Here is a 17,648-nt window from a genome sequence, read left to right on the forward strand (position 1 = left end):
CTTAATTATTAGCCTTAATCAGGTAACGTAGCACACTGAGACTATTGTAAGACAATTATGGAAAAAATTATGCAAATACGGTGCTATGAGATATCTTTCATTGCTCGCAAATGATAACATCGAACCACATTAGATGGTGCTTTATGAGAGAGAGAGAGAGAGAGAGAGAGAGGTCAATTAAGGCCATGAAGCAATACCACATTAGTATATTATATGTATCAAGGATCTCTTTCCAAATGGTTTGTGCAAAATAAAAGCTATGCCACTCCCATTCGAGGCTGGGTAACATATTCTCGCCCTGTGGAAAAGTATAGAAAACTTTCTCACATTCTTCATGGGAGGATTCGATATTCTTCTGACAAGGAAAATTTAACATAGTGAAAACCGACGTTCTGCCTTATTTATTGTGTTGACTATTGCCAAAGCAGGTTAAGGGTTTTGTTCGAGGATATATTCAAAACCATACCGGTAAATCGTAAAATCATTCGTAATTTCAGGTGAATGCAGTAGAATGTAAAATACCTTTGTATTTTCACTCGGTCATTATTCCACTGATTGAAAACGCAGATTACATACTGTATGCATTAGACAGAAGATGTCAGCTACTACTACTATTACTACTAATATAAAGACCACTAACTCTCCAATATCTAAGCTATTAGCGCTGATGCAAGGCAGAGAGAGAGAGAGAGAGAGAGAGAGAGAACAAACTTTCATAGTCCTGGAGGATTGTGTTGCCATTATTCCTGCTTAGGTTGATAAGAATCTTCATGAAAGATTCTTATCAACCTCCGTGTCTCAACTGTAAAGTTGAGACACGGAGATATGAGACCTGGTATGTAATAAGTTAGACGCGATGGCGATGTTATTTGAACATTACTCCACATAGCTAAATGCTTCGATCGCCAACATTGTAAGTGGTTGTTTTAGATTACCAAAGGCAACAAAGACTATAAGGCAAGCATATCAAGTCTGGCAATAGGAATATTCGTTATCCCGTTTGTATGTTATACGGGATGAAAAATTCTTGGTTTTGGAGCAAATTCCTGTCGCCTCAGAATGAGAAAGACTAACTCGCCTTAAATTAAAAAATCATCATAAACTGAACTACAATGATTACAATCGTACTACAATAATAACACGCACCGCCTTATCCTCGAAGCGGTCGTGGTTTCAAATCGTAATAGGCCATGCCTAATACGAACGTAACAGGCCACTAGACCTAATACGTGAAAGGAGGAGGACAATAATAATACAACCAGATTAGTGTGTAAAATAAGTGATAGCAGTAATTGAAGACTGGCAACCTAAGGACAAGGAATTCGAAATACCTCAAACATACATCATCATAGAATCTGATTGTAAATTGCATTCTGTATCAATTAAACTGTTTCCTATTGTATCCTTATGTGTTTTAAGATAATTTATCAAAGCGCATTAAACAAATATAAGGATCTTTTTGTCCGTCCGTCCCTATGCAATCAACTAAGTTCCCATAAAAGAACTTAGCTGGTGGACTGCACTCAAATTTCTTACTTGAAATCAATGGAATGTTTGTATTGATTCCAATTTTTCTTCTGAAGGGCACAAAGGATAAAAATGTACAATAACTGAGTTCTGGTAGGATGACATTTAATATAAACTTGGAATTTAGAATGACAACAAGAACTTCCACGTGGTTTCACTTTGATATCAACTATACATTTTTTATGGACAAAATGATTCGAAGAGATATTAATAATTCCGTACCGGCAGGGTGAAATTTAATGAAATATGGTATTCAGGATCTCTATTAAAATTTGTCAGATAACTCCAGTTTTGGTTGCAAATTAATTCTTCTATAGGGGAAGGTAAGGAAAAACATAATTATATATGTAGATCCAAAAAAAAAAAGTCGAATTTCATAAAAAAAACTGTGTCATAACCTAAGCTATAATTACATATATAATAATAATTCCCGTGCAAGCAATAGAAATATCGAGAATCGGAAATTCTCAGAACAGCTTCATTTGTTTTGTGTGTACACAATATAAGAAAACAGTTCCAATAACGATTATCTCAAAGACCTTTTTTTTTTTTTCTTTTCGCTTATTGGCAAAAATAATTTTGAATACAAATCGATGTGAAAAGGCCGAAGCAACTAGGCTATGAGGTTAGTGCATTACATTTGTTAATGGCATGCAGGTTTGCCTAATTTGTTGTGAAAAATCTTCTCACCTTTGTATGAGACCGGCTAACTCACTTTCAATTATAAAACCATTATAAAGGGAACGCTTCGAGTGCTAGACAGGATTCAAATTCAGGTCTTTCTTTATAATAATAAAAATGTTTTTTCTCTTTTTTACTCTATATAAATGATCATTTTATTGGCATAACGATTCGAAATGAAATTTCTCCCTGGTTTGATGAAATCGCTAGAATCATTTCAATTGGGCCATTCAATTTCATGCGAAATTAATAAAAGTCACCTTATAATTGTCTTTCGTGATTACTTATAGTGTATTATTGTAATGCTCGATAATTTAATTTCTCATCAATTTAGTATAATTTCATCCTTATGATATCGTATTACCTGCTAGCACGATGAAGCATGTTATTCTTAACATGTTTCATCGTGCTAGTAACACTAAAGTAACAAGCTACTCATCTACCTGATATGTGTAGTTTAAATCTACATTACAGAAACTCAGGATGATCTCTTTTATAAGTGCAGGACTTGGTAAGTGTCCCTCTTATAATTCCGGTCTTAGTAAGGAAGGGGTGTATTGATAAATTATATACAAGAAAAAATAACCCTCGTTTTTCAAAAAAAGTTTTTCCCACTTTTTTTTTATTATTTTTCCTTTATACAATCAATCTGTGAACATTTGAAATATTTACAGACTGTATTAAATGAACATTCAAACAATCATAGAACAATACGAAATCAAGTATGCAAATAAATCGTCTGTAGACGATTTATTTGCATACTTGAAATAAAAAATTGAATTTTTGAATGAATATTGCTTTACTGTTCATTGAATAGAATTTAATTATGCTTTCTTTGGTAACATTAATTGGAATTTAATTTATTGATAAGATTCAAATCCAGACTTCCTTTCCAGTTTTAGATATTATAAAGTCGATATTCTTAATCTAAAACAATCTTCTGACTCCAAATAAAAACTGGAATAACAAAGTTCAATAAAGAAACACAAGAGATTTATTTCCAGTAAGCTAAAAGTAATGAATTATATAAACAGGAAAAAAAACAAAAAGAAACAGCAGAGGAGACGTTCCAAGGGCAATTCTAAGGGATTCTGGAAAGGGAAGAAAAAAGAAAAGAAAAGAAAACAGGAAGGCTGAAACTAAATTAAAGCAAAAATGACAGAGAAAAGAGAGAAAGTTGGCTGGATGTCAGAGCTAAGATATATATATATATATATATATATATATATATATATATATATATATATATATATATATATATATATATATATATATATATAATACTTAGCGAGAGACGGGATACTTGGAGGAGTTGAATATCGGTCTTATGCGTTACACAGAAAGAGAACAGGTAGGAAGGTAAGTAGATATTTATATATATATTACTGAAAATGCCTGAAAATTGGTAAATCCTAGGTTTTACTGGTAAATCCTAGCATTTACCATAGTGAGGTGGTAAAAGTCCGAAAAATGCTTGTAAACGCTTCCCTTTCGGACTTTTCCAAACAATTTTGGTAAATGCCAGCATTTACTAACACCAATTGTTAAAAGCCCCAGTACAGTGTCAGTATAGACGGGTGTAAGCGGCTACGATCTAGAATCAGTTTAGGTTAGGTTAGGTTCCAAAAACCTACTCTCGGACAAAATGTTAGAATAAAAATACCAGATATTGATTGAGCGAAGATGGATCCAAAATCAATAATAGCCGTTATCACTGACATTAAAGGCGAAGAATTTTATGAACTTGGTACTAAGTTGGGTAAACTAAAAGCGTTGTACACAAGAAACTAATTTATCTTGTGTAAAGAAAAATTTTTAACCATCGAAGAAGTCGGAAAGGAAACATTAAATGCACGTGAAGTGGTAAAAAAGCTTTCTTTAGTTGGTGGACAAGGATTCCAAAAATGCAACTGTTCAAAGAAGTGTGCCACGAAGGTATGTTTGTGCAAATCAGCCAATTTATTTTGTAACTGCAAATATCACAACAGTCAACCTTGCTGTAACAAATAAGTTTAATTATGATTTGATAATGTTAAAGGAAATCGTAATTAATAAGTTACTTTATTTCATGAACATTTTCTTATAATACATTAATTAAATGTAGTAAAATAATAAAGCAGTTATGTTTAATGCTATTCTGGACATTATGTTTTAAAATTTAAATTGACAAAGATAAATTATTATAATGTAAACAAAACGGGTTGTTACCAACTGGCATTCACCGAAATGATTTGGTACCCAACTTAGTACCAAGTTCATAAATTTCTTCGCCTTTAATGTCTGTGATAACGGCTATGATTGATTTTGGATCCAACTTCGCTGTATCAATATCTGGTATTTTATTCTAACATTTTGTCCGAGAGTAGGTTTTTGGAACCTAACCTAACCTAAACTGATTCTAGATCGTAGCCGCTCACACCCGTCTATACTCGCACTGTACTCGGGCTTTTAGTGTTGGCGTCGGTAAATTGGTGGTAAATGCAGGCATTTACCAAAATGGTTTGGTAAAAAGCCCGAAATTGAAGCGTTTACAAGCATTTTTTGGACTTTTACCACCTCATTATGGTAAATGCTGGGATTTACAGGTAAAACTTAGGATTTACCAATTTTCGGGCTTTTACAGTAACATATACATTCTTCTATTATAAAAATACAATAATCATTTAATAATACTGGAAATTAATCAAAATACTTTATTATTAAAGAAAGCATGCATTTAATTTTCTGTATCTATATAATGAGAAGTGTTAATATCTTCTAACACGCAAGAAGAAAATGCTCGTCCGCCACCCCCAGTTTTCTCCTCTAATTTATTCCCTTATCTCAGTTTGTGGAGTTCTGTGGTTGTCAGTTTTCCTCAAGAATATACCATTACTTGTACTTGATGGAAATATTACTCATTATTTCCATCAAATACAGTTGTGGCTAATTCAGAGTGTTTTAAGTATTAGAAAAAATTAACAGAATATTTTAATGCAACTTAGAGTTTAGCAATAAAACTTGTGAACATAAAAGGCATTGCAGATTAAAATATGGCATGTTCAAATCATTCGGAAGTACGAATAAAATTATTTGATTGAGCAATGTTATTGTTGTCGATATAGATAAGGCTATGAGGCGAATGTATTAAGTCGCTCGAGAGATAGTGATCTCATGCTGGTTTGTGTGTTTTGGGGGAGGAAAAAAACTAGTTTCCTCGAAGAAAACGTTGCTATTTCAGATTTCAGCTGAAAAACAATTTAAATATTTCCCCCGCTCTTACTACAGAAGGCATTCAAGTTAGGTCTTTCTGAACAAAAGGCACATATTCTTCTGATCGATCTACAGAAACTCATTCTTTGGCGGAAAATGTGTGATAAATCTATGGCATGTTTGATGATATAATAAACTGCATGTCTGTGACTGCGCACATCGATTGAATTTTTCCCCATGACAGTTATCGTCAAAAGTTGCCACAATTATGCTTCAGAATGCGCCAGCTCTTATTGAATTATTACTATATACATATTATATACTGTGCATTGTACATATAATGTTGTTTCTGAAGTTCGTGTTCCCTTAGATGTATTATTTTCCTCTTTCATTTTCTTCCATTTCTCATAAAAATTCATGAAACGCAATGCATAATTTTACTTAATATCTACTTTGTATTGTACATATAATGCTATTTCTGTGTTATTCAGTTTTCAAATATATTAAAATCAATTCTCATTTTAGTTAACACTTTACCCTACGATCGTAGAGATGAACACAACACGCCTGCAAATCAACTAGCCGCAAACCTGTCCACACTCATTAAAGAAAATAACAATAATTGACCTCAATCAACACTTTAGTATTTCACTTTAGTCAAATGTCAACATTCTAATACAGATGTTATTGTAGGATTAATAATCAATGCTCCAGTAAGCATTCCTTGATTTTTTATTTTCTGCAAATTTTGTAAATCAAAATCCCAAATAGCACCACGTCCAACTTGTTAAAAACAACTTCTGGAGGTCAGCAGTACGCTGTAAGTTTTCATTACTAGCACCATAAAATTGCGAATGCACGATTAGATTATCCAAGCAGTTTGATCTTCAACTAGTCATCGATTCCCAATTAATTCCCTTATTATACCAAAGTAACATATTTATAAGGGTCCTCCAGATTGGTAATCATCCAACAAAGCAAAAGGTAAATTTTTGGCCTAGAAATTTAAAACTGATTTCTTCTAGCCAAAAACACCTAGGAGATCGCACAGCTGGGTGCAAGACAAACCAGCATTTCAGTGGCCATTTAAAAAGCAAATACATCACACACGCTGTTGATATACAGATAGCTCAATATTTTTCGCGAATGCTGCGTGCAGCGACAAACAACCTGACACGACAAGGTACAAAGACAACAAAATGCATGCAGAATAGCTTTATTTTGTGTCTTATGCTGGAAAAAGGACTTGGATTACAGTTAAAGACAATTTACAAAGAGATGGTAAACAAGAAGCCAAGTCAGTCACAAACCAAATCGTAAGACTGCTATACAGTGAGCATCCAGGATCAAGTGAGACTGCCTAAAAGACACGAATGTGATTGCGAGAAGAAATTCAAGCGACAGGCAAGCAGACGACATGAGCTAATCGAAAGGAATAAGAGAAAGTGCCGAAAATGATTATGCAATTAAAGATCATTTGTAGTACCAGTGGGTTTTCTTAAATTAGGAGTTAAGAGCTACAGAGGACAAAACAGCTGTTGTGGATTTCTGGATTTGTTTAGAACATTACGAACTGAACTCCACAACCTCCGTTTCTTTCCACGGAGGACTACCACCTGTGTGCAAGTCAAACATCACCGTGTGCGTCTCGAGATTTAACGTGAGCCGCTCAAAACTACCGCAAAGCTATAGTAGGGAATCATGATACACACTCCCCCAATCAGACGACGTGTCTGGGTATGGCAGCTGCCAAGAGTATGCATTCTACCATCTGTTAAGTAATGTTTATATTACAGAATGTTTATCCTAGTATGAGGCTAGACCCTTTTGTGGTGCTGTTGCGTCCGGAAAATTATATTAATTATATTAATATAATTAATTATATTAATAATTAATTAAATTATAATTAATTAAATTATAATTAATATTCTCTATTACTCATGAAAATGCCACCGAAACTATCGACATCAATATCAACATGACTTTATAAAAGGACTATGACAATATGGCTTGTGTGTGTAAAAATTATAGTGCAAAGGTTACATTAGCAAACACCAAGTCTCTGCATAAGCCACACGTTTGGGAAGAGTTAGAATATTCATTGTGGACCACGTCCAACTTCACTAAAGGAAATGACTGGTGGAAGAATGTAGTATTGTCATGTTCATTTTCACGCAACTCTTTAGTGAAAATAGAACAGTTATTAATTTGATCATAAAAAAATTAAATAAAACAGCAAATTCAATAAAAACTTTTGTATATAAAAACTTCATGGTAAAGTTTTTGTAGTGCAATAGTATCAAAAATGTATAATCGTGATTATGTGTTTCATACTATGGTTCATCATTAACTTAAATATGGAGGCAGTTTTCTTTGCAATTAAAGAAAAAAAAGACTAATCTAGAGAACTGAACAACAATTTACATTCCATTAAAAGGAGACCATTTCTCAGTTACATGAACGATAACCAATATTCATATGGTACGTTGTATCGCGTGAATTCGAATTGCAAAATTTCAAAAACGTTGTGTTCTCCATGAATGATTTAAAAATGGGTAGCAGCGTCATTCCAACACGTATACAATCAACTTTCTAAAAAAAAGGTATTTGGCACCTACTAAAGACACCGACATTTTAAGATACTGAATAAATTGACCACGCATTCCAGTTAGAAAATTCACAGTAAAATACTACGCCAAAGATTTATAACGGTTTTCAAAAACACCAAGATGGGGTAGTTTGTATGCTTTCTTTAATAGACGATAATGTCGAAACCAAATACTGTTTCACGTCGTCCTTAAAGAGGTGACAAATGTCACTCTATCAATCAGCTCTTGAAATCTGTAGGCATTAGTCCCCTGAAGCATACCTTGGACACTTGTAAATGTGGATTTATTGTATTACGCCTGTAGCTGAAGCGTAGCATGGCTTGATCAGCATTCCTAAGCGAAGCAGCGAGTATTTTATTTTATTTTTTATGATCGAAATCTGTAGCCTTACATAAGATGTGCAAGCTCATTAGAAAATTTGTTACGACGTCTCATCCTGGAAGCTATTGTATTTGGGGCATTGAGATACGCTTTAGGAAGACAAGCAGGTTAAGATAAGTCAGACGTCACCATATTCCCAATGAAAGGAATGTTAATCCTCTTTTATGTCGACGAAAACAATATTTTTGTCAGTACACCATGTTCTGTGTTCTTATCCTCCAATGTGACTCGGCCCTCTTCATGATTATCTGTAACCACTTTTATTGAGAAACGCTCCACAAGAACGAAAAGGAGGAAAGAACTTACATATGATGCTACTGAATAAATGAAAATAATCTTAGTAATATGGATACCCGACCAGTATTACCACCAAAAAGAAATGAAATCTTTCATTCCAGTTTCACTTGTTGAGCAGTTCAAAATGTGTGATTCCAGTGGTCTTAGAAGACCAATTAAAATTTTTCTGTACTATGTAACATGACTTTATAAAAGGACTATGACATTGTGTTTATCGCCGTATTTCAGTGAAGGGCATCTATTTGTTATGCTGCTGCTTAGCTAGTTCTGCGTGCATCTATGTGTGTGGAACTAATAAAACTATCATACGTTCGTATCAGGTAACTTTTGAAGAGATTTTTCCATCGTAAATTTTAGCCAATTGAACTTAAGGTTAAACTATAAAGGTTCAAAGTATCATTTCACTGGTACACGAACCATGTGCTGGCTAAGTCGGGGTCATAGAGAGAGCTGTAAAGACAGGAAATTATCGTCGTATTTTGTCCGATAAGAACCATGTTCTGCTGGTTTCCATAGCGGAAATACCTTGGTGTCCTATCACGGTTGGTGGTCCTCAGTTGTCTGCAAGTTTGTTCAGTCAACCTCGTAAGGTTGAGCAAGCAAGCCACAAATGGGCCCACTAAGTGGTTATAATGTTATCACACGTTCCATCCTCTCGCCTCCTCCACAAATGAAGGGGGACGTTATGTACCTGCTCTCCCTATCGTAAATCACACCGTTGTCCTTCTGCGTAGATGTATGTGTGGATGTCACACCGCCATTTACCCCTCCCCGATCAACTCGTTATAAAGCCGATTTTGTAGCTCCACCTTCTTGCAGCTGTGTGCACGGAATGAAACTGGGGGGGAAATGTGCGTATGGCGCTGACAATATACGACAGGTGATCGTGAACAGACTGCGACATTTAGGAATTCTCTCTCTCTCTCTCTCAGCAGATAAAAAACGTGATAATACGCATCCCCGCCCAGACTCAATACCTGAGGGTATTTTTTTTTTTTAGGACTGCACATTCAAAGCAGGATACAAGGGCGAACCAGGGCGTCATAAAGTGGTGATTTGAGACTCCTTGCTGTGCCACTCTAAACGTGGGACTCGTTTATGAAGAGAGAAGTTTTATTGTAGTAAGGACAGCAAAAAACAAAGCTAAAGAAATAAGTAAAACACGTTAATTTTTAAATAATTTAAAACGTCCGTTTCTTTCTTTTTTATATCCTTTTTCATTTAGAAACGGAAAAAAAAAACCACTTATTTTTGTCCAAAGTAACAAAAAATATTGGTTGAACAAACTATTAACATTCTCAAGGATGTCTTTCCTTTGTTTTCTTTCTTTAATTTTTTTTTTTTTTTTTTTTTTTCCCTTGCAACTTGACGGACGGCTATGTCCGGGCTAAAGCGAATAGTTAAAGTGAATTTGCCACTGATCAGGCGGAACAGTCTGGGTGTCACTCGAGATTAAGGAACGCGCAGAACACATTAGGCCTACTTGAGTTCTTGTGAAAGACGTCGAACAACTTTTTATGTTACGACTAACTTGGCGTTACGTTATCCCATCCGTTTAAAGCCTTTCTGATTCCAGAACGTTGCCCACGGAAAACTGCCACCACGCGCTGTACGATAGTACTGTGCTAACTGTCACGCTACTTTTCAACAGGAGCGCACCAAGAGGAGTGCTCGTGCCAACTGTCATGTGCTAATGAGAAGTACGAACTGGAGCTGAATTTGAAGAGTGCAATTTGGTTGTAGTACCAAACCATTTTAAAAGATGGCAGAGATTGCGCTAAGTAAAAAAAAAAAAAGTGATAGTGGACAATAGAAACGCAGTGCAGAAAAACGGATGTAGCGACAATACAGAACCTATAGTAACTCAGGAAGGCATAATAACGATAATACAGAATAATTCCGATTACGGCATTGAAAATGCACCGTAACTGAAAGATAATTCCGATAACATAACAGATGTATAAGAAGTATGCCGATACAGATATAATAACATAGAATGGCAAATGCTAGAGGAGTACACGAAGAGCGAACGACATAAGTGGAAGAGATCAAAGAATGAGAAATACCCATAGTATCATTAAATGATAAACACTAGCTTAAATGTGATAATTTTTAAACGCCAGGTTTTGTTCGTGTTTGTGCCATGGAATTTCAATTTCAAATAATTTAAAATCATTTTTACTTATTTGTATTTTCTTGACATTCCTCTCCTATAAAAAGATCGAAACCAAAACTGTTGACCGAACAAATTTTAGTGAACATCTTATATGTTAAATTTCATTAAATTGCAACCAACTACAGAAGATATTTATATAATTTCGAAGCCTTTTGCAAATTTTCCTACTTTTTTGCAAGTAATCCGACTGAAAAATGAAAATAAGATGGCTAGACAAATTTTTGTAGAGCCATCTTAATGTTAGATGCCAATACATCATGCGAAATACTAAAAATCTATTACTTTTCTTGGCTCTGACAAAGGATATATTTTATTTTATTTTCATATTATTAAATACGAGAAGGTTTTATAATAAGAAAATCAAACAGATGTTTTGCATCTGTTTGATAAACAGATGCAAAACAATATTAATATTTATATTTTTACATTTATTAATAATAAATGATCTATGTAATACATTACAGAAAATAATTTGTTTGTTATGCGATTATTTTATGGTCCACTGCTCGTTATAATTGATATCTACCGAAATATTTGGTTCTACACTATCATTGGAAACACTCCGAATGAATCGTCGCGAATATAAAAATCCAGGGAGATATATTAATCAAGAATTCTTCGTATGATGTGGTTTTCATATGGTGTGATATGGATAGATAACCAAAATATCACCGGCGCATTGAGAGAATTTAGAGGTATAGTGTTGTATTAGCATATAGTTATGGACATCACATCTTTTGATTATTTATTTTTTCGTGTAAAATACATTGATGCGTTGCTTGCCTTTGAGCTACTGTTTGAGAATATAGCTTACAAGTAGAAATTAGGTGTAGTTTCAATTATTCAATTTCTGATTAAATGCAACTCGTAGTTGACGTGTGAATTGTTAGCATGGCAAAATTCTTAACAATCTGGGTAGCTCAGTCGAATAGATTCTACTTTGGTTGGAAAGACCTAGATTCAAATAAAATCTAGGAAGCGGAGAATCTTTTTCACAGCTTTCAACTGAAGGAGAGTTAGCGGATGTCAGGGTTTTTTTCTCCCGGAAACTCGAGTTCATCATTCTTCAAACGGACTAGAATTATTTATGTAATTTACAGCCATAGCAGACAATGAAGATAGGATTAACATTATCAGCATTAAAAGTAACATTAGCAGTATCAAGTTCATTCGAAGCAAAGTTACTTGGCCGTAACATGCCACTGGACTAATGTGAAAAGGAAGAAGTGATGATGATGATTAAATTCTTAAGAACGCTGTAATGTCAATTTTGTTTTGTGTGATAAAATGTCATGTATCGATGGCATGATATTTCGTCTCTGTTTTATTTGGTTTAAGAGAATAATTCCGATTGATGCGATTCATTATTTTGGAATTTAAACTAATCTATATAGGGTGATTAAGCCTAGATTTAGTTTCAGTAGCTTTTACATGTAGAAAATTGATCCATGATTAATTTTTCATATGTTAATATGAATAAAGGTGCTGACTGCGGAAAAGTTTGCATATTTTAACTTAAAAATAACAGTTTCAATCCATTCTTTCTAAAGCGGAAGGCATAAAATAAAATTGATGGTTAGTTCTGTGTGGTACAAATTAAAAAAAAAAAAAAAAAAAAAAACCTGTTGGTCAACGCCACAAAAGAAACAGTTTAAGTACCAATCCTCCATTAATGTTATCAGTTCCCTAACCTAATTTTGACATTTAACACTCACCGTAAACTGTAACTTGAATTTTTATGGAGAAGAAACACTTACCTCCTCGATTAAGTCGTAAATCAATGCAAGTCGGACTACTGGACGGAGATGGAAAGGCTGAAATAGGACGATCGGATAACGGTGAAGAGGCAGGAGTAGATGTGGCAGAAGTCTTGCTTTTATTCACGGAAAGATCAACAGGCTCCATTTGTATTGGTGGGCATTCGGCCTATCAACAACACAAAGCAGGTGAGCATGAATTAACAACGCCAAAAACGGAGGGTTAATATAAAAATTCTATACAGCATATATAAATTACCTTTGTAACGCCTTTCCTTCCTTCATTTCGGTTCATTGGTCTGATTTCAGTTCATTGGTTAAAAGATCCATAAGTTACATGGTGAATGAGTTCAAAGGCTTAGCTGTTGACTGTACCACATCACGATTTTGAATGGTAATTATTAACAACACCAACAAGATAAAAATGAAAAAGTTAATAATTTTAGCGCGAGCTGCTACAATCTTTTTCCCAGATAACACTCTCCTCAAATTTATTTCTTGTTTATTCTGTTACAATTTCAACATTTCCACTGCGTGTCTAGTTGTAGTCACGTTTTGTGTTAATGTAATGGTTTGAAACCAGAGAAATCTCAGCTGGCTTAATAAATCTTAAGTTTATTGTCTCTTATTGTGATATCGGTAGGAAGCATCTTCAAAAATAATGAGAAGTGATTGAGATGTTGAAATACTCAAATTTGTTATTTATTTTGTATTATTTCTATGTGGTTAATTTTTAAAACGTGAAAGTTATAATTACCATAAGCACTCCGTTATTCAAACTGTATAATTTATTGCATTTTATTTTATGTTGCAAACGATGGAATAAATATTATGAAATATTTGAATTTGGAGATAATTGAGATTTCTTCGATTAGCACAACTAAGAGCGAAACGTACACCACATAGTACACTACATACCTTGTACGCGCCATTCCTAGAGTTTTTAAACAAAGGATCGCAATTTAAGTATTACTACATTAGTACAGTAATTTTAATGAGAATTCTGGCACTACGTATATATTTTAAGTGACTAAATATTCTGTTATAGTAATACTAATAAGTGGGGAAATTGTCTGTGCTTATTTTAGTTTACGAATTATATATTCGTATACTTGGAAGTTAAATTCACATACACTGAAAATGCCACATATCAGTAGATTGAGTGAAACCAAAGAAAGAGTTCATTTTCAATACGATTTCTTATTGCAACATATTTTTCGTTACTACGAAAATTAATTCATAATATATATTTCGGCGAGTAATTCTTAACATGAAAGCGTCAAAGTTTTTTATATTTTTTTTCAGGGTATATACAACATATACAAATCCTATTTTTGAGTCATTTCCTTATAACATTTGATTCATCTGAAATACTAAAACTAAGACGTCAATTTTTTTTAAAAGTTATATTTGGTTTACCTGCAGCAAAACAATTCAAAACTATCCGTTTCTATACTGTCCAATCCGTTTCTATACTGTCCAATGTAGATAAAGCTGTCCAATGACTAGCTGAATGGATAGCGTCTTCACTTTTCGATGCTTTACGGACCGGCAATACATATTGCCGGTCCGTTTCTCTTGCTGATGTTATTCGTTTTTTTTTTTTTTCCAGTTAAATGGTAAAACATGCGCCACTTAAGACTGTAGTGGAGTGATAGCTGAGTTTATTTACTAAGTAAAAAACTGAATTCGATGATAACAGTTATAGAGATGCATATTTTCTTCGGTCTTATTTAATACTGTTTCTACATTTAGGTGTTCCCTCTGCCCTCAAGATGAGCTTTATTGTCTCAGAAGTTAATTTTCGTTTTTCTTTTTTTAGAAATATGATTGGTTTTTCCTTGTCCCATGACGGATTCAGCATTTTTATTTGTATTTATATTGATGTTATTTATATTTGATTTTTCTGGCATTTAAAGGTGTTATCTGCATCATATTTTTCTTCCCTGTTGGTTCACTCATCTGAGCTCCACGCGGTTTACATTTTTCGTACTCCACTGTTTCCTTAATCAAGCTTTTCCCTCTTGAATGTAACTTTCAAGATCATTTATCCTATTAATATGGCAAAATAAGCTTACATTTTAAAATGAATACATTAATACTAGAAATCAGAAGTATCCATGTAAAAATTATTAACTACTAATAACCTTCTATTGTAATTGTTAAAAGATAAAGTGGCTGTTCCGTATTTATTGCTTGCATTTTTCGTTTAAAAAAATAATTATGTATTCATCACCAAAACTGGATATAAGGATTAAACTATTATAAATCCCAAGAATAAAATTCAACTGGGCTGTAGCATTTTTCAATATCACTCGTATAAATATTACTACATAAAGCACGACATAAGTGCGTTAAAATTAACCATTAGATTCTAATTTCAGCAGAAGTACGAGGTCGTGTGTACAAAATTCACTTCTTAAAAAGGTTTGTTAAAGTAAACATACACAGGCAACTCCATAATAAATTTCAATCTATTGAAAATAGTACGGTAGATAAAACTGTCCAATGTAGATCAAACTGATTAGTTGGTTTGTATTTTAACAGACGGGTTTCCCATTACTTTAAACTGGTAAAATATATATATTCAACAGTTAAAGGAAGGAGAACTAACGGCGCAAGCACGCGACACAGCAGTTAAGCGCTCTCTTACTTTAAGATTCGTCGGCCACGAACTACTAAAAATGCATAAAAGGAAAGAAAAAGTATACAGCAGGTTACAAGATATCAGACTTTCAATCATAAACCTGAACACTGGCCATTGAGAATTTATGCTATCTTCTGATAATACTTCTGATAATACTCCATATAGCCAGTGAGCAAAATCTGCCGTTTTCAGATAAGTCAGTAGTATAAAAAAACGAACGGGATGTATAATTTGGAGGTGAGACCGGACTTATACATAGATTGTAAATTTTTTCTTTCTGAAACTTGTGTTCTCCCGCTAAATAAGAAAGAGAATATACACACAATTAACAGAGAAACAGAAGACGCTAGCAATCATTAGGTTTTGAAAACCATATTATTTGGTCTAAACAAGCCATTCGGCCTAAATACGTAAATAGAAGATGAAACAAATATCTCAAAATCTTTCAAATAATATATTTTTTTATTTCACATCTGCATCATTTGGCTTTGCTAAAAAATACAAAAGGTGTGTTCAAGTAATTATGTCAAATAATGAAGTCATAATAATTACTTCAAAGCACTTTTTTGTTGTTGTTGTTGTTGTTTCTAGTGCCGCCCTTATCAATTCTATCGTTAAGGCTAATAACCTTAAGATTGTTCATGTGCCTATTAAACTAATTTCTATATTATTTACTTGAATATTAAACGAAGAGAAGTAAATGTATCAGTGTGCTCATTTTCATAAGTGGATTGGTAGTGTTGCTAAATTACTATTGTTTACTATTAAGAAGCTTAAATTTAATCTGTGCAGCAGAACTGTAAATGGCGAATCACGCCATATGTTTCATTTTATTTTATTTTTGTAGAAAGGAATGAAAATAAATGCAAACAGTTAAATAGATTTCTTAAGATGTTAATCATTTTATCTGTTTCTTTCGCACTCACTTCGCCCAAACACTTGAGACAGGTGACCCTACCGTCCTTGGGAATTTCCAGTCGGCGTGTTTCATTTTTTTTTCTTTGTTTTTTTTCTTCTTCAAAGTCGTTAAGATTAGTGAAAGAGTGTCAAGGATGGACACACTGAAGCATATCTCTGTGCAGCCCAATAGACGATGCAACACGACTTCCTGTTTCCACCGTTACGTAAATTAACTGAAAACAAACACTTGTCCACATCCGTACTTTATCACAGTTAACTTAGCGATGCATCAATTGCAAACCGGATCATTTTTTTCCTTACCCACTTCTTATGCACAATAATACAACGATGAAGAAGAGGATAAAGAAAACTAATTCGTTGCAATATGACAAATATTTGTTCATTTATCCTTTTATTTATCATTGCTGTTTATTTATTTATTGCTTCATGAACAGTGTCGATCGATCTCTTCACAGGATAACTAAGAAAAATTAAATAAATACAGAAATAACATAATAAGCAAATAAACCGGTGAATAAAACAAGAAATGAATGGACATTTGTTACCTAGTAAGGAATTATTCCTCCAGCCGAACAATAACACAGACTACATACAGGATTATGAGGGTTTTTTTTTTTTTGTCGTTTTTATAATCCCACCCACGAAAGGATGTTAACCTACAGTACAGCAGTATGTCATATGGGTGAGCTATTCAATTGGACAAGTGTTATTCAACTAAATTAAAATTACACATACACCATTCATAAGGTAGGATATAACTGTTATACTATTTAAGTTAAATTTTACAAATAAAGTTGATGGTCAAACAATCACCAGATACTAAAACTGAAGATTGGATAATTTATTTTTATTCTACGCGTAGTACTTTCCTGAGCTGTACGGCGTACAGCTCAGGAAAGTACAATTCGGCTTAGGTTGAGTTGTTGCAAAATAAATTAATAAATATAAAAGACGATACGTAAAGTATATAAGGTACGGTGTACAGCCCAGGAAAGTACTACGCGTAGAATAAAAATAAATTATCCAATCTTCAGTTTATTCTGATGGATGTAACTGCTAATAACAGCGTAATTAGCACGAGGAAATAAAATGCTTCCTCGAGCATGTAATCTTACTTTGGTAACTCTATCGAGATTTCTTTGCACTCTGCGTGACTAGGGTGTGAGAGGTGGGCGTGAAAGCATAGATACTACCGAAATAATTAATTCACCAGTGTCACTGATATTACGGAGTAATCTAACGGGCATTACAACATCCATGCGTACTACATCACAACGAAGGCAATTTCCGCGTGTTCCAAGAGGTCTCTCTACTCTCTTGTTCCGTAATTACCCGCTCTCTGCTCCCGGATCACTTCTCCAAATCCTCGATCTCCACCCCGACTAAGGCTTTGTCTATGTCGTGACGCATTTATAGTGCTGTCGCTGCCAGTAACCGCCTGCCACTGTAGTTAAGCCTAA

The 17,648-nt window shown here is 33.9% G+C and overlaps 1 protein-coding gene across 1 annotated transcript in view; it reads right to left on the reverse strand.

Moving 5' to 3' along the window:
- Positions 1–17,648, reverse strand: part of LOC150104794 (uncharacterized) — an 87,768-nt gene that overhangs the window by 65,070 nt on the left and 5,050 nt on the right. Inside the window, exon 2 of the mRNA XM_090395970.1 lies at positions 12,621–12,789. Within this exon, the coding sequence (XP_090252096.1) occupies positions 12,621–12,789 (169 nt within the window). The remainder of the gene's footprint in view (positions 1–12,620; positions 12,790–17,648) is intronic.

Source organism: Typopeltis vanoorti, chromosome 7, assembly GCF_054136105.1.
Source record: "Typopeltis vanoorti isolate ZY-2024b chromosome 7, IOZ_Tvanoo_1.0, whole genome shotgun sequence".
In the NCBI taxonomy this organism is placed as follows: Eukaryota; Metazoa; Arthropoda; class Arachnida; order Uropygi; family Thelyphonidae; genus Typopeltis; species Typopeltis vanoorti.